Source organism: Trachypithecus francoisi, unplaced genomic scaffold (assembly GCF_009764315.1).
Source record: "Trachypithecus francoisi isolate TF-2019V2 unplaced genomic scaffold, Tfra_2.0 Lachesis_group12, whole genome shotgun sequence".
Taxonomy (NCBI): Eukaryota; Metazoa; Chordata; class Mammalia; order Primates; family Cercopithecidae; genus Trachypithecus; species Trachypithecus francoisi.
In genome coordinates, this window is record NW_022681457.1 from 26193957 (window position 1) to 26212683 (window position 18727).

Below are 18727 nucleotides of genomic sequence, written 5' to 3' on the forward strand. Positions count from 1 at the left end.
AACATCCTGCTTTTCTCTGGGAAAAAAAAAAGAGAGAGAGAAAAGCAGGATGTTAGTGATACTGAAAAAGCCAACCTCCAAAAGGGCTTGCTGCTGAAAAGCTTCTCTTGTCTGCTTTGATCTTTAAAGGCATAAATTACCCATACCTGTTCCACAGACACACCTTGTTGTCTTGTTGTCTTAGGTATTATTGTCTTAGGTATTATTTTCAATGCACCAGTATGGTTTCTCCTTCCATGTGGATCCCTCCATCCTTGTGCCATCTCTGGGAGAACACAGAGACCAACTGGCCCCATGCACTGTAATGTTCACAGCTGTGTTGAGGCCCTTTACCTAAACCAAGACTGACCCCAGAGAGCTTATTCTCCCTGCAGACCCATCTACGTCTCTACAGTCCGGCCGCAGTCAAAGCACATAGTCGTGATTCTGGACCACGGGGCTTCGGTCACAGACACTCAGCTTCAGATTGCCAAGGACGCTGCTCAGGTCATCCTCAGTGCCATCGATGAACATGACAAGGTGACCGTGACCCCTGTGACCCCAATGGCATGACGTTCTCCTTGAATGCCTTTTTTAAAGTACTTTATTGTTTTGTGATATAACAGATCCTCCTTGACTTACAATGGGGTTACATCCTGATAAATCTGTCATAAGTTGAAATTGCATTTAATACACATGAGCTACATCATAGCTTGGGCTAGCCTACCTTAAACATTGTCAGAACACTTAGGTTAGCCCCCAGTTATGGAAAATCATCTAACACAAAGCCTATTTTATAACATAATAAAGTATTGGCTATCTCATGTAGTTTATTGAATACAGTAGTACACTGCAGAATACTGTATCAGCGGTTCTCCTTTGTGATTGCATGGCTTACTGGAAGCTGTGGCTTGACACCATTGTCCAGCACCATGAGAGAGTATCAGGAGCCTGGGAAAAGATCCAAAATTGAAAGTACAGCTTCACTGCCTGCCTATCACTTTCACACCATCGTAAAGTCAAACCGTTGTATGTCAGGGACCATCTGTATATTTTTTTAAATCCATCTTTAAAAGGACTTTGGGAAAAGAGTATTATTCTAATATTTGAGGAAGCAGCCACCAATCCAAAAATCTCTTTTGTGACTACCACCAACCTTAGTCTTATACTTCTTTATGGCTTATTGTAAGGTTTCTAATTAGCCATGACTTTCACACTGGAGGTTACGCTGAGGAGGAGAGGGGTGGGGGATTTAGATGCTGGTGGATGGCTGAACTTTATCGCAAGATTGTTGGGAAGTCAGGGAGAAGAGAAAGCTACTAGTGGCTGACTAATCTCTGGGACACCTTGGAGAGAGGTGTGGGTACAGCTAATGATAATCTATTGCGTGTGGACATTTTCTGCTTCATCATTTTGACTTTGCCAACTCCAGAGGTTTTGCTCACTAACTTCGTGGCTTAAAACACACACACCTTACTCTCTTACCCTCACCCTCACCTCCAGGTTGAAAACCAGGATAGTTCATTCTTGCTATGACTTTTCTCTGCATAAAATAGTCTGTGTGTGTGTTTAATATTATATATGAACACAGTACTACTACTTCATCTTGGAACAAAAACCAGACTCTAGGGGTTTCCCCACTTTACCAATCCTTATGGATCCTTTTCACATTTGATAGATTGATGGCTCCAGGGATTTATTTTGAAACTCTCAGACTCTGTTCTGTAGGCCTTCTCGTTCCTTGGGCTCTTCTGTTACATAAACAAATAAATCTTTAAATGGTAGGATAACAAGTTGGGTTTTTTTTTTTTTCTTTCCTGCAGATTTCTGTGTTAACTGTGGCAGATACCGTCCGGACTTGCTCACTAGACCAGTGCTATAAGACCTTCTTGTCTCCAGCTACCAGTGAGACAAAAAGGAAAATGTCCACCTTTGTTAGCAACGTGAAGTCTTCAGACAGTCCTACCCAGCACGCAGTGGGATTCCAAAAGGCATTTCAGCTGATTCGAAGCACAAACAATAACACAAAGTTCCAAGCAAGTGAGTGTGTTCTCTCAGAGGACTTACAAGCATAATAGATAAAGATGGCAATAGGAATATATTGTAAATTGATCACACAATGATGCTTAGAGAGATTTTATTATTTATTTATTTATTTACCTTGAGACAGGGTCTTGCTCTGTCCAAGCTGGAATGCAGTGGCGTGATCATGGTTCACTCCAGCTTTGACTTCCTGGGCTCCAGCAATCTTTATACCTCAGCCTCCCAAGTAGCTGGGACCACAGGCGTACACCACCACACCCAGCTAATTTTTGTATTTTTGGTAAAGAAAGGGATTCACTGACTGAGACTTGTCTGATCTCAAACTCTTGAGCTCAAGCAATACACCTGCCTTTGCCTCCCGAAGTGCTGGAATTACAAGCATGAGCCACTGTGCCCAGCGTAGAGGGATTAAAAAAAAAAATTGATTGGGGGTGAGGTGCGGTGGCTCATGCCTATAATCCCAGTACTTTGGGAGGTCAAGGCAGGCAGATCACAAGGTCAGGAGTTCGAGACCAGCCTGACCAATATGGTGAAACCCTACCTCTACTAAAAATACAAAAAAAATAGGCGGGCGTGGTGGCCGTTGCCTATAGTCCCAGCTGCTCGGGAGGCTGAGGCAGGAGAATCACTTGAACCCAGGAGGCAGAGGTTGCAGTGAGCTGAGATCATGCCACTGCACTCCAGCCTGGGCGACAGAGCGAGACTCTGTCTCAAAAGAAAAAAAAAATTCATTTGGGATAAAATTGTCATGTGTTGTCTTCATCATCATCGAATACTAGGATGTTAACTGGATTTTTCTCATCTTTCCCAATCAAAGATGGTCAGTCTGTACAATTTCTTGACTCTCTGAGCTTCCTCTTCCTCCCCTTTGTTTAGATCATGTCTGCACTTATGTCCTAAGGGAATCTCCACATCCTTTCTAATGCTAATTGTCAGCTTTGCTTCCTCTTTGACTTAGAGTGAATGTCTGCTTGTGCACATGTGGACGTGAAGCGGGCAGCAGGAATTCTTGCCTTGATCCTTCCTTCTTCTAACCAGCTGTCATTTAGATGAGCACAGCCTTTCAGATGTACAAAAGCACTCTAATTTAATTTTTTTTTTTTTGAGACGGAGTCTCACTCTGTCACCCAGGCTGGAGTGCAATGGAGTAATCCTGGCTCACTGCAACCTCCACCTCCCGGGTTCAAGCGATTCTCTAGCCTCAGCCTCCTGAGTAGCTGGGATTACAGGCATGTGCCACCATGCCTGGCTAATTTTTGTATTTTAAGTAGACACAGGGTTTCACCATGTTGGTCAGGCTGATCTTGAACTCCTGACCTTGTGATCCCCTCACCTCAGCTTCCCAGAGTGCTGGGATTAGAGGCGTGAGCCAGCACGCCTGGCCTCTAATTTAATTTTTATATATTAAAGAAAATCTGGAATTAGGATGCATGCTAAAGTAAGGAAAAAGATACTTGAAATGGAGCTCATGCTTTGGAACTACTTAAAGGAATCTATTTCATTTTTCCTTTTATTTTAAAAAAATCAGCTTATAGGCCAGGTGTGGTGGCTCATGCCTGTAATCCTAGCACTTTGGGAGGCCAAGGAGGGCAGATCACGAGGTCACGAGATCAAGACCAGCCTGACCAACATGGTGAAACCCCGTCTCTACTAAAACTGTAAAAATTAGCTGGACGTGGTGGCATGCGCCTGTAATCCCAGATACTTGGGAAGCTGAGGCAGGAGAATTTCTTGAACCCGGGAGGCGGAGGTCGTAGTGAGCCGAGATTGCGCCACTGCGCTCCAGCCTGGTGACGGAGCGAGACTCCATCTCAAAAAAAAAAAAATCTGTTTACAGTTTTTTTCTTTGTTTGAAAACATTAATGTATCCTATTGAGATAAATTTAAAGAATAAATTTCCAAGCCCTTCATTGTGTCTGTGTTTAAGCTAAGCACTGATTAATGCAAAGCATAGTGCCTAGCACATAATGGATCCTCAAAAGAAGGAAGCTACTGTAATTGTAACTAACGATGGTACATGGTGTGTTAGTTTTATGTTTCCGCATAACAAATTGCCACAAACTTAGCAGTTTAACACAATATACATTTGTTATCTCACAGTTTTTGTGGGTCAGGAGTCCAGGTACAACTTAGCTGAGTCCTCTGTTTAGGGTCTCACGATGTTACCATCAAAGTGTCAGCAGGACTACCGTTCATTCAGAGTCCTAAGGTTCATGCTAAGGTTCGTTCACGCTAAGGTTCAACAAACATGAGCTCCCATGTTTGTTGGCAGAATTCATTTCCTTGCAACTGTGAGACTCATTTCATTTACTTCTTCAAGGCCAATGGAAGAGCATCTCTTCAAATCCCTGGCTTCAGAGAAGGCTTGGACCCTCCTGTAACAAGCTCATCTGAGTAGATCAGCCCCGCTCTCCCTCTTGATTTAATCAGATTACTCTCGCTTGTGATTAACTCAAAGTGAGTTTATCAGGGACCTCGGCAAACATCCATCCATCTTTGCAAGGATACGTAGCACAATCACAGGAGTAATGGCTCATTACTTGCCTTATTCTTCTTCTTAGAAGCAAGTTACAGGTTATGCACACATTCAGTATATACAGGATGTTGCTCATTTAGATCATCTTAGAATTTGGCCTACCAGCTTTGGCAAGCATCAGCTATCTCCACAAGCCAATATTATGGGGTGGCTGAGTGTAAAGTTGCCCTTGGTTCAGTAAGATCAGTTAACAAGGCTGAACTCAAGTACTCAAGGCAGATTGGCCTGTTTGTCAACGCCACCCACCCGTCAGCGTTCCTCACTAGACGTGTTCTTTCTACTGAATTCTGTCATCAAACTGTCTTTAAAGTCTAGTTTTGATTATTACACTTTTCTTTTTTTTTCTTTCTTTCTTTTTTTTTTTTTTTTTTATTGAGATGGAGTCTTGCTCTGTCGCCCAGGCTGGAGTGCAGTGGCGTGATCTCAGCTCACTGCAAGCTCCGCCTCCTGGGTTTACGCCATTCTCCTGCCTCAGCCTCCAGAGTAGCTGGGACTACAGGCGCCCGCCACCTCACCAGGCTAGTTTTTTGTATTTTTTAGTAGAGACGGGGTTTCACCGTGTTAGCCAGGATGGTCTCGATCTCCTGACCTCATGATCCGCCCATCTCGGCCTCCCAAAGTGCTAGGATTACAGGCTTGAGCCACCGCACCCGGCCGATTATTACACTTTTCAAATAATGGAGAGAAATGTTAGACTAGCAGTTGCAAACTCAGATGCCCACAGTGGCCAGGCAGCACATGTGAGCTGGTGGAACGTAACGAGGATGAGTTGGAGAACATGGTCACATGGAGCATGCACCATCCAGAGGGCAGCTGCTCCTCTGTTCAGTCCATTGAGCAGGAATGTCTGCCCAGTGCTGCCAGATCTTCTGTTTCAAGAGATGCCAGAAATCTGGATTTTCATGTGAAATCCCTTGATTTTCAAATGTTGACATTTGTTCCAGCTTTAAAGCTGTGAATAAAGACCTCATTAAATCTCTTCTCACAGACATTCCTGCACTGTATGTGAGCAGGAGGCTGGTTTGATGGGAGGCATTTCTCCTCTGGATTTTTCTGTGTTTGTTTTTCTTAATGTTGGCAAACAAAAACATGGCAAGAAGATTGACCATTAGAGACTTGGACAAATTTTGAAGGCACAGTTTTCTAAATATTCAGAGGAACCCTTTTTAGGCCAAGTAAAATGTTTCTAAGGCTTAGCTCACTCACCTCTAGTTTATAGCTTTTACTGACAGTTTAGAGAAAAAATAATCTAGATTAGTTTGTATGAAGAAAAGACTTCAGGAATGAGCGTTGTCCAGTTTGTTAAGGAGCTGTCCCAGGGTACTCTCAGGCTGTATAGCCCAGGAGTTATGCAGGTTATGGATTTCAACCAGTGTTCTACTCTGGAATTTTTCTAACCTTGTGAATTTGTCTATATTGTTCTATTTTCTCCGGACCTGGATTCCTAATCTGTAAATGGAGGGATGATAATATCCAGGATTCCATCATAAATATCCAATGTATATTTGCTGTGATTATGATATTCAGTTTCCTGTAAGACTTCTAGCTCCAGCTAAGCTAGATTAGATACCCTAGATGTCCTAAGTTGACCTCAGGCCCAAAGATGGCCATGGCCTAGGCAACAGTATAGTGAGGGGTCTGTATGTACTTCCTAGAAGTTTATTCTAGTGTAAACTCTATACATCACTATTTCTCTTCACTCTACAGACAATTATTTAATGTCTACTGTATATCTGGTGCTGTTTTGGTTGCCACCTGTGAGGTTATTCAAATAAATAAGACCTACTCTTGATGATCATTGCAAGGGTTAGTCTGTACATGATGAAAGTACACTGTAGTATGCCCACATTGGTAGCCATATAAAAATAAACTACATGTCATAAATCATTATTGGTTGACACCAATTTGCCTTGTACCAACCAGAAAGTCTAAAACTTTTGTCCGATTCTGACCCTTTCTTCAGTCTCATGGTAGATATTTAACTGACAGCATTAACATCTTGGAGTTGTTTATTCTGAATTTGTTTTGGAGCTTTTTAGTTGAGGATCATAATGAACCTCAATTAAAGATGATTAAGAGGGGAGACCTAATGGTATGGGCAAAGCCCGAATTTGTGTTGCTCTTCCCCTTTTGATGTTGACCCCAAGACATGCCTGGTGGCTTATAGAAAGACTCACCAAATGGAGAGCTATTACATTTTCTTCCAGTTACATGCTGCATCTCTGCTCTACCCCAAGTCCCTATAATTATTCGCCCCTAAAATTGCTCTAACTGGGTGACTAAAAAGGGAATAACCCAATGCATTAAAAAAAAAATCAAACCAAATTTGACAGATCTGATAAGAATGGAAAAATAATTCAGTTGTTCTTGAGGATAAGGTGGGAATGAAGTCAGGGGTTGGGCAGAGCCAGCAAGGATACTTACAGAGTGTATGTCTTATTGTTGGAATGGAAAGAAAATGTGCTTGGCTACCAAAGGAGCTCAAGGGCTACAAGCCTTCTGGCTTTCCAAACATGGACCTTTGCCCTAGAAACAGCTCTAAATGACAGTGTATTTTATGCAGAATCATAAGGCTAAGTGAAAGAACTTAGACACTAGGGTTCTCCTTTAGGTCAGCCTAAATGTGTCCAGGAATTTATCACACATGTACTTTTGTGATGAGCAAATGGTTTGTGTCATACCATAGATCCTCCTATGCTATATCTATATCTATTTTTTTTTTTTATCTAGCAGTTTTTGTTTTTGTGTTTTTCAGTCTGAAGTTTAAATGAACTGTTTAGGGTCCTTATAAAATAATTTACTGAACTGTATATACAACTTTGAAAAAATATTGACATCTGGTTTGTTGACATCTAATTTAAGACAAGAATCTTCCTAAAATGTGTGGATTTTCTTTTTGCATCAGCATTCACTTCCTAATCTCTGATAACTAAATAGTGAAATTTAAATGTGCAGTTAATGTTCACTAGAGAATGTTCAAGTATCAAAATTGGTATTAAGTATTAGGAGTAAATAAGAGGAACTTTGAGGCCGGGCGCGGTGGCTCAAGCCTGTAATCCCAGCACTTTGGGAGGCCGAGACGGGCGGATCACGAGGTCAGGAGATCGAGACCATCCTGGCTAACACGGTGAAACCCCGTCTCTACTAAAAATACAAAAAACTAGCTGGGCGAGGTGGCGGGCGCCTGTAGTCCCAGCTGCTCAGGAGGCTGAGGCAGGAGAATGGCGTGAACCCGGGAGGCGGAGCTTGCAGTGAGCTGAGATCCGGCCACTGCACTCCGGTCCGGGCGACAGAGCGAGACACCGCCTCAGAAAAAAAAAGAGGAACTTTGAATGAATGCATTTGTTTCTCAGAGTCAAACTCTGTTAAACTCAGTTCAGTTATCTATGATATTCATACATTATAAGTTAACTGTTCAATTCTTCATAATAAAGAATACTTACATCTAAAATGGAAATGTATAAACTGAAGGAAATTCAAGCTTTGTGTCTTCACCATTAGGATAATTTTTTAAAGGGTAACCGTTAACTATTGCTGTGTAACAAATTATTCCAACATTCTGTAGCTTAATACATCTTTATTGTCTCATAGTTTCTGTACATCAGGAATCTGGGCCCGGCATAGCTGGGTGCCTCTGGCCCGACAAGTTTCTTTAGATTGCAGTCAACCTGTTGACCAGAGCTGCTGTCATCTCAAAGTTCTACTGGGGAACTAGCTGCTTCCAAGCTCACTCACACTTGTGCTGGCAGGATTTTCAGTTCAAAGGGCCTCTGTTCCTTGCCTCTTCATAGGACTGTTTACAACCTGCCAGCTGGCTTTCTTCAGAATGAGAAAGCGCCCCCCTTGCAGAAGCCACAGTCTGTTTGTAACCTAGTCTTGGTCTTGATGTTCCTTCACCTCTGCTGCATTCTAGTCATTATAAGTGACTCACTAAATCCAGCCACACTCAAGGAAGCAACTACCCCAGGAGGTGAATGAATTTGGAGGACATGGAATCACTAAGGGACCAAGTTTGAGGTTGCCTGCCACAGTCACTTTAGAGCAACCTCAACTAAAAAACAATAACCAAAACCTGAAGAAATAAGTATATAACATATTACATAGATTTTTATTTCTCAGTAAAAAATATGTAGAATGTCCTAAAAATGTCCACATGTGTGGTGGCTCAAGCCTATAATCCCAGCACTTTGGGAGGCAGAGGCGGGCAGATCACTTGAGGTCAGGAGTTCAAGACCAGCCTGGCCAACATGGTGAAACCCCATCTCTACTAAAAATACAAAAAATTAGCTGGGCATAGTAGCGCGTGCCTGTAGTCCCAACTGCTCAGTAGTCTGAGGCATGAGAATTGCTTGAACCCTGGAGGGGGAGGTTGTAGTAAGCTGAGATCATGCCACTGCATTCCAGCCTGGGTGACAGAACAAGACTCAGTCTTAATATAGATATATATACACACATACACACACACACATAAGCACACACATACACACATATTTAACATATATATTTAACACATATATATATGTTAAATCAAAGAATTGCAGATTAGAAAGAGGATATAAAAGTCCAGCTCTCTGACTTCCCTCTTTTTATTGTGGTCATTTAGCCTCTGCTTATTTATCTCTAATTGTAGGAAATTTATCACCTTTTTTTTTTTTAGTCAATCCACTTGACAGAAGTTCTACTGGACCAACCTAACTCTCAGTTATTCTACCTCTCAGCCCTGTTTGGAAAATAATTTCAATTCTAACTCAGGGCTGCTACTTCAATCCAATGGCATGGTTTTTGTTTTCATTTTGTGTGTATGTTGTAGTTTCTCTTTTTTTTTTTCTCTTTTATCTTCTTTTTGTCATCACCTTTTTGCTGATAGTCTTTACTTAAAATAACCAATTATTCTTCACAGCAACACTATTAAGTCAGTCCTGTCTTTACTCCCATTTTATAGACAAAGAAAATTAGGTGTAGAAAGGTTGAGAAATTTGCCTCAGTTACCCAGATGCAGCTTGTAAGTAGCAGAGCTGGGCTTTGAACACAGTCAACTGGCTTCTAAGTCCATGTTTCACTGCTCTACTGATGAGATTTTTCAATGAAAATCACCTAGAGATATTTAGTACAGGAGCGAATAACATTATGTGCCTGAAGAGCCCTGAAAGAATCATCATTTTAAAGCCTGATCCTCAAGAAACAAGCATTCATGGTGGTGTTCCTGCATCACAGAGGAAAGGATAAGTCCCGTTCTGCATCATCTGTTTCAGAAGGCAGGAGAGATTTCCATTTGGATTGGCTTAAATTACTATAACCATGGGTGCCTAAAGGAAATCACCTCCTTTTATCTGGTAAATATATGTGGAACATCCTCACCCGATGCTGCATAAATGTGGCCTCATTGTCCAGAAAGGGTGGGATGGAAGAAAGGCAGAAGCGGGGGGATGAAAGCCACAGCATCAAATGGGAGGAACTAGGAACCATGGGCTAGGCAGGTCCTCGAGGTGGGGAAGTCCAAGGACATGAACAGGAAACTGAACTGCTGCCTTTAGCCAGAATCCAAATAGAGCATTCAATTGATGTGTTTTTGCTTAGATACAGACATGGTCATCATTTACCTGTCAGCTGGCATTACATCAAAGGACTCTTCGGAAGAAGATAAAAAAGCAACTCTCCGAGTCATCAATGAAGAAAATAGCTTTCTAAACAACTCCGTAATGATTCTCACCTATGCCCTCATGAACGGTAGGTAGTATTTCAAGATTTTCCTTTCAGATCAAAGATCCCTCTAAGTGTATGCTGCTTTAAAAAGAAGAAGAAGAATCATAACAGTGTGCTTGGATGAAGGCTATGGGAAAAGGCAACCAGGCAGCTCTTTCTCTACCTGATGTTGGTATTTAGGGCGTGTTAGGAGGTTCCTTTCTCTTCATCTCTCTCTCCAACTAACTGCTTGTTTCTAAACCTCTTCTCCACTTGCATGGTCTTGCAGAGGATTTTATACAGCATCTCCCCGTCCCACCTTTTTTTTTTTCAGTTCTTCATATTCTAGGATTATCTAAGGTTTTAACTTATCTCATTGGTTTAAGCTGCAGGAAGCCAAAGCACTGACCTAGATTCTTCTGTGCTACCGATCTGTGAATATCACATTTTCTTACAGAATCACCACCTGAAGCCTCTTCTGCCACTTTCTCCACCTCAGCTTCCTTAGCTGTAAAATGGAGATAAGCATTATCTACTTTGCAGTGTTGTTGTGAGGATTAGCCTTAATGTACAGTAAACACTCATTAAAATGGATTGTGCTGCTATTGAATGACAGAATGTAAAAGGGTTTAGAAATTGGCAAATTCAAGCTACTACTCCCTTTTTCCCCTTTTACTATTCAGTCTGTCCGCTAGTCTGAGTGCAGCACTGTTTTCTAGCCGTGTTGTATCTCTCCACCTATTAACACATTGCTTTTCTTCCATGACATCTTCAGGCCCATTGCCCTCAGTATTCAAAGTGGCCATCTTCTCTTGTGTTTAAGAGGCCATGTCTTGGCTGGGCGCGGTGGCTTACGCCTGTAATCCCAACACTTTGGGAGGCCGAGGTGGGCAAATCACGAGGTCAAGAGATCGAGACCTGGCCCACGTGGTGAAACCCTGTCTCTACTAAAAATATAAAAATTAGCTGGGCGTGGTTGAGGCAGGAGAATCGCCTGAACCCAGGAAGCAGGGGTTGCAGTGAGCTGAGATTGTGCCACTGCACTCCCGCCTGGTAACAGAGAAAGACTCTGTCTAAAAAAAAAAAAAAAAAAAAAATGCCAAGTCTTGAGCAGCCTTTCCCACCTACTATCTTTTGTTTCTCTTGTCACCTGCAAAATTTCCATGCAGAACCATGTGGTTTAGAGACAGTGGGCCTCATATTCTGATGTGCTAAGGATTCCTTGGGGAATGGCTTTAAAATGCAGATTTCCAGGCATTGCTCTCAGACTCTTATTCATATCCTCTTAGGAGGGGTTCAGGAATCTTCATTTTGGCCAGGGTGATTCTCTTCCAAATGTTTTCTAGACCACACTTGAGAGAACACAGGCTCTGTTGTCTAGTGGTCTTTAGCTGCTGTCTGCATTTGCTAGTCATGTGGCTTATGGCAAATTACTTAATCTCTTTAGACTGCAGTTTTATCTGTGAAATGAAAAATAGTAAAATCTAGTGCATAGCGTTGTTGTAATAATAAATAAGCAATATATGATTGTGTTGAAAGTTCTTAACGTAGTACCTGGTAAAGAACGGGTCCTCAAAGGCCAGGCTCTGTGGCTCACACCTGTAATCCCAGCACTTTGGAAGGCTGAGGTGAGCGGATCACGAGGTCAGGAGATCGAGACCATCCTGGCTAAGACGGTGAAACCCTGTCTCTGCTAAAAATACAAAAAACTAGCCGGGCATGGTGGTGGGCACCTGTAGTCCCAGCTACTCAGGAGGCTGAGGCAGGAGAATGGCGTGAACCCAGGAGGCAGAGCTTGCAGTGAGCTGAGATCACGCCACTGCACTCCAGCCTGGGCGACAGAGCGAGACTCGTCTCCAAAAACAAAAAACAAAACAAAACAAAAAAAAAGAATGGGTCCTCAAAGCCAGTGAAAGGAGTTTATGAAAGCTTCTATGGTTTCCTCTCTCAGACAGCATAGCTCAGAGGTGGAGCTCTGCCATCCAGGCCCAGATCTCTGTGCAGTCCTCTTTGTCCCCTGGCACCTTGTGCCTAATTCTGATAGGCATGTCTCCCATTATACTGTAGTAAGGTGCTCACATACTGTCCTCTCTCTCCCCCCTCCACTTTCCACAAGAATGTTAACTTCTCAGGCATGAACTATGTCTTAGTTTTCTTTGCATTCTGAGCGCTTAGCACAGGACTGAATGCAACTGAGGTGAGTGAGGATGCCTGGGCATGTGCCTGTCAGTGTCATCTCTGATCGCCTGTTGCTCTTTTCTCCTTTGTGTTGGCTTATTTCATTCATGAGAGGTAGGAAGGAAGGGAGAAAAGGAGGAAGGGAGGAAAATAAAATTTACTGACCACCTACCATGTACAACATAGGGTACTGAGGTTTCAGAGCTGTATTATGCAAAGTTCCTGTCTGCAAGATCCTTATGACCCAGTGAGGAAGATCAGTAGACACAGAAGATGAATGAAATTCAATAGTAGAGGAGTAAGGAGGCCCAAAAGGAAGGGATTGCTTCTCTTCCATTAGATTTGAAAGTCTGCCCAGGCAGAGGCTTCCTTCCTTGCTTCCACCCATTCCTTCACTGGTCCTAAATTCTTCAACCAGAGTCTTTTACACACTTTCTGTGTTCCAGGAATTCCATACTTTAGAATCTCTAGTTACTTCCATCTCAGCATCCTTTTCTCTTATCTTTCTTCCTTTAATCTAACTAGACACACATCCTCACTGCCAGTTTTCTCTTTCCTTCTCAGAATGCTATTTCTACGTGTGGTTCACTAGAGTAGACACACTTACCTTACTTACAAATAGGGGAACAGATTGACTAAGAGAACCTTGGAATAAAGAATTTGTTGTCAGCTAAAAATTAAAATACTTGGGCCAGGCTCAGTGGCTCACACCTGTAATCCCAGCACTTTGGGATGCCGAGGCAGGCCGATCATCTGAAGTCAGGAGTTCGAGACCAGACTGGCCAACATGGTGAATCCCCATCTATACTAAAATACAGAAATTAGCCAAGTGTGGTGACCCATGCCTGTATTCCCAGCTACTCAGGAGGCTGAGGCACAAGAGTCGCTTGAACCTGGGAGGCAAAGGTTGCAGTGAGCCAAGATGGCACCACTGCACTCCAGCCTGGGCAATAGAGTGAGACTCTGTCTCAAAAAATAAAATAAAAATTAAATAAATAAAACACTTGAACTACTGGAGATGAGAGACTGGGAAGGGTACCAGAGAAGTTGGGGGGATTGGGAATGGTTAATGGGTATTGATTGGTAATGGTTACATTCTATCTAACAAAAATATAGTTAGATAGAATGAATAAGATATAGTGTTTGATAATGTAATAGGGTGACTATAGTCAATAGTAATTTATTATATATTTTAAAATAACTAATACAGTAGAAGTTTTATGTTCCTAATAGTACAAAGAAATGATAAATGATTGGAGTGATTCATACCTCAATTACTTTGCTGTGATTATTACACATTGAACACCTGTATCAAAACATCGCATGTGTACTATAAATATATACACCCCTATGTACCCATAAAAATTAAATTTAAAAAAGAGTTTATTGTCAGAATTAGAATGCACACAATTATGGGAGAAACTGGGAAAAATTGTGGGAGAAAAAAAAATGAAAGACCCAAGATGGGGAGTTGACATCTCAGAAAGTTTAGTAACCAAGTTGGGGCCTGCTGGAAAGTCTGAGAAGTCTAGAAGCTAGGAACATGGAAGACCATTAGGAGACCTGGTGTAGAAGTCCATGGAAGGATGTTGGCTTTTTGTTGCTGCCGGCCCCCGTGCATGCTCAGTGAAGCATCTGGAACATACCTGGGGTTGCTATCAGTGAGCAGGTCAGCAGCTGGGAAAGGGAGCTGAACACAGAGAAGAGTAGGACAAACTGGAGCATTCTGGCCCCTCAGTGTCTGTCTCTCACCACTTCTTTCTTTGTCCCCCAAATCTCGCAATACAGCCCTCATGTTTTGCACTTTTAACCTGGTAGCGTACTAGAAAAGAGGATCCTGGGAAATGTAGTTTCTAGCATGACCATGTTGATAATAGGCAACCCAGTGTACTTACCAATCAGCCACCCTACTGACCCACCACCACTGCTGCATAAAATCTCATGATGGAGTAACACCTCATACTCCATCCTCCATAACCTTCCATCCCATGCTACTCTTCTTTGCCTAGTAGATATTCTTGTTTGTCACTTTTCTTTTACGTTTTGAGAGACTCAAACAGTACATGACAAAGAAGGGAAATTTATTTATTGCTCGAGTTTTCTTCTTTTATTGTTTTACTTCTGTGAGCTTCTCAAGGATATAAGGTCAGGTACCAATCATGTCTTTGGTGTTAACTTTTACTCTGGAGTGTACCCCTCACCCTCCATCTCAGCTCTGTGCCATGCAGAGGGAACAATAATCTGATTCTGACTTAATTTGGCCCAGATATTTTTTCCTTTCCTTTAGTATTGCATGCATGGAGCGAAAGTCAAGTTTATTTAAATATAATGTGTTTTAAGAAAGAAATGATAGGCCAGGCATGGTGGCTGACGCCTGTAATCCCAGCAGTTTGGGAGATAACGGGGGGCAGATCACTTGAGACCAGAAGTTCAAAGCCAGCCTGGTCAACATGGTGAAGCACTATCTTTACCAAAAATACAAAAAAAATAGCCAGGCATGGTGGTGTATACCTGTAATACCAGCTACTTGGGAGGCTGAGGCATGAGAATTGCTTGAACCTAGGAGGTGGAAGTTGCAGTGAGCCAAGATTGCGCCACTGCATTCCAGCCTGGGTGACAGAGGGAAACTCTGTCTCAAAAAAAAGGTAGGGGGTGGGGAAAAGAAATTAACTTTTATTTTATTCTGCCATGATTTTAGAAGTGGACTTCCAGTGCTAGAAGTATGTACACTCTCTATGTAGAAATGCTAAAGATGTATGTGGTAGATGAACCAGGAAAGCTTCAGATTCTTTTTAATGACTGAATAGTTCATGGTTTGCTGTTGAAACCTTCAGGAACGTGAGACAAAACCTTTTTAAAATGAAGTGGTAGAACCTCAGTAGTGACTGAAATCATTTTGAATTCGTTTACAACAGTGCCCATATGCAATCAGTTTATAATCCTTTTGACTATGTTCCAACAATAGCAAACTAAAAAAAAAAAGTATTACATTTATTTTTGTGCTATAAATTACAGATGTTGTAGAACAATACATTCCCAGTATGCCTAAATTTTGTACAAAGTTTTCAAAACCCTCTAAATGTAAAAAATTTATATTAAATAAATCAAATTCAGTATTGTCTTAACAATATCAAGTATGAATATGTTTGTAATTAAAATGAGCTTAAAGAAACAGGGTTTGGAAGCATCAGTAAATGCAGTCCATAATTCTTTCATTTAGTTGCATGAGACTTTGGCAAGTGGTTTTATAGGTGAAGAAGTAAGGAATGAAAGGATAAACCTCTATCCTTTAAAACTCTTATGGTTTCATCTACTACATTAAATTAAATGCAGATGTGTTAATTATTACTTTTCTTTTTAAATATTAAATGCAGAAATGAATTTTCATTTTATAATTAACTTATGGGGAGAACACATTCTTACTGAATGGGACTCCTTTATTTATGCATATGTTTTTCATCATTGCCCTGTGAAGAGTCCCTTTCCCCTCTTGACTATTTCAGGGAAGACCATGCCTCAGGCTTTGTTTCCTCAGCAGGAACTGATATTTGTATCCAGAGTCCACGCGGTCTCTGCAAAAACCCCTTTGGTATTACAAGACCTCATCCATGCCTGTATTTATCTAAATGGCAAGAGGCTGAATGAATATAAACCATTTTGCTTTCTGTGGTCTTCTCTTGGCTTTCCATTTTAGATGGGGTGACTGGTTTGAAAGAGCTGGCTTTTCTGAGGGATCTAGCTGAACAGAATTCAGGAAAGTACGGTGTGCCAGACCGGACGGCCTTGCCTGTGATTAAGGGCAGCATGATGGTGCTGAACCAGTTGAGCAACCTGGAGACCACAGTGGGCAGGTTCTACACAAACCTTCCCAACCGGATGATTGACGAAGCCGTCTTCAGCCTCCCCTTCTCTGATGAGATGGGAGATGGTGAGTTTGGATAAACTTCCTGTTAAAGGAAGGGGAAAAGAATTGGGTGGATAGGAATGGGCACCTGTTTCTCAGGATCATAGGATTTCTTAGCAGCCCTGCCACCTGTCCTATAGCTCTGTATTGTACAGCAGAAATCCCCAGCCCAGGTTCTTCCTTATTACCCTGGCCAGAGTACACATAATGGATGTATCCTCTGGGGAGGCTATGTGAGGATTCTCAAATATCCAAAAGTTTGTGAATTAGGACTAAAGGGTAGCTTTGTATCATGGCACATGGGAAATGAAACTCAGAAGTGCCGAGGATTCAGCCTGAGACAAGGCAACGTGGTATCGTGGCACAAACACGGGCCTGGCCTCAGATGGGCTTTCAAATTCCACTCTTCCACTTGAGGTGTTGTCCTTGGTAAGTTATTTAATGGTGTTAATTCTCCATTTGGTCACCTGTAAAATGGGATAGTAAATCTTTCAGATTATTAGGATTAACTAGATAACATATATGACCTGTCATTATCTAGTTAATCTAGGATTACCTAGATATTATAAAATATATGATAACACATGACCGGCATACCATTCAATTGTAATTACTGTTTTTATCTCATTTATTAAATGTATTTTACCTTTGTTGTTGTCATTGTTATTATTACTAACATCAGTGTCGCCATCATCCTGATGCCTGAGTTACCCATAACAGGATGTTGAGTAAAGTACTGAACCTTCACGGGATTCAATTTCCTAACCTATAAAATAGAATCTGGAAAATATAACAGAAAATACAACATTTCTCTCAAGGCAGTTGCGAAGATTAAATGCAATAATAATAAAACATCTAGAACAATGCCTAACAGTATATTTTCAGTAAACGCGCGATCTTTCTCTTTTCCTTCTCCACGTTCTTTTCCTCCTCCACGCTTTTCTCTATATCCTCCCCCCTGTCCTTCCTTGACAGAGAAGAAAATTGAAGAAGTAGCTAATTATTAGCCAGACAGGCACCATTGCCATTTGAGATATGTTTGTGTTTTGTTAGCTAGGAACTCTCACAAATATGAATTTTTTTTAAACTCGTGTAAAAAGTAACAAGCCTATAGAGAAGGTGTTTTCTAGAAACTAGGTAGACATTCTCTTTCTATAAGGAAGAAATAAGCCAACTGCCATTATATCTCAATTTTTATTTTTAAAGAGACAGGGCCTCTCCCTCTCACCCAGGCCAGAGTGCAGTGGCGTGATCATAGTTCACTGCAGCCTCGACCCCCTGGCCTCAAGCAATCCTCCCACCTTTGCCTCCTAAAGTGCAGGTGTGGGCCACCATACCCAGCCTCACTTTTTTAAATCACTCCTATTACTGTCAGGGCCTACACATGTATATAGAATAGAAACTCCCACTTTTAGATAAGGTTATTTCCCTTTTTAGTGAAAACATGAAGTCTTAAATCCAAGTTACCTTTTATGCATGTAGCCTACATTACTGAGTGCCAGCCAAGCATTGTGCCAGGCAGTGGTGAGTGAGTAAGCTTACCCTCAGTAAGCTTGTAAGTCTGAGAAGAGAAAGGCAAATCAGTAATTCCTGTTAATACTGTGTGAAAGGGACAAAAGATGTAGAAATCCAGTTTTTCACAAACTCAGAAGTTTATATAGCCAAATTCTATTATTGATAGTGGTATCAGGTAGGGTGGGACTCCCTCCTAAATCCAGAGAGCTGGATTTACCCTGAATGCTTTAAACCAAATCACATGTAGAAATTGGGCGACCTGTTGCCTGATACCATCCAAATTTTACTCCCTGGGGCCTGTGTTATGAATCCTGTGCCGTGGATTTCAGTGATTGGTTCACAGATCTATTGAATTCCTCTGCTGGAGTGTGTCTGTCTTTTCAGTCTCTAGAATTATTGAGTGACACATCCTCGAACTCCATGACATGAGGCTTGATTCTAGGGAAACCCATGTTTATGTGACTCTAGTTCAAAACCTACACAGATTAAAATATCAGTTACTGAACATATTTCTTTTTAAATAGTAAATCTATGTGCTTTAGGTTAAAGCAGAGAGAGTGATTGAGGATTTTGTCAGTATAACAAGAGCTTAGCATACTTTATTTGCCATAATGGGATCAAGAGTCTTCTGTCCCAGTTGATAATTGAAAAGTAAGATTGTGTTTCTTTTTTAAGACTTTGTTCTCAACCTGTCCAGAGGAGAATAGAAATTTGAAGCGAACAGGCATCTCAGTCACTGAGTATTTCTGTTGTACTTTACTGATCTATGAAAATGGCTTTAATCCTAGACTAAAGCTCAGGGAACTGTGGCGGGCGGATTGTGACCTCTGTCTCCATGCTGGTCCTCAGCCTGCTCCTGCCGCTTACAACCTATTTATCCTGGGAGACCT

General features: G+C 41.7%; 1 protein-coding gene across 2 annotated transcripts in view; it reads left to right on the forward strand.

The window, feature by feature from the left end:
• CACHD1 (cache domain containing 1) overlaps positions 1-18727 on the forward strand; it is a 228276-nt gene that overhangs the window by 165511 nt on the left and 44038 nt on the right. The window contains exons 6-9 of one of the 2 annotated variants that reach the window (XM_033225155.1): positions 375-519; positions 1803-2019; positions 10136-10285; positions 16113-16346. In XM_033225155.1, the coding sequence (XP_033081046.1) occupies positions 375-519; positions 1803-2019; positions 10136-10285; positions 16113-16346 (746 nt within the window). The remainder of the gene's footprint in view (positions 1-374; positions 520-1802; positions 2020-10135; positions 10286-16112; positions 16347-18727) is intronic. The other variant, XM_033225156.1, reaches the window with a different exon arrangement.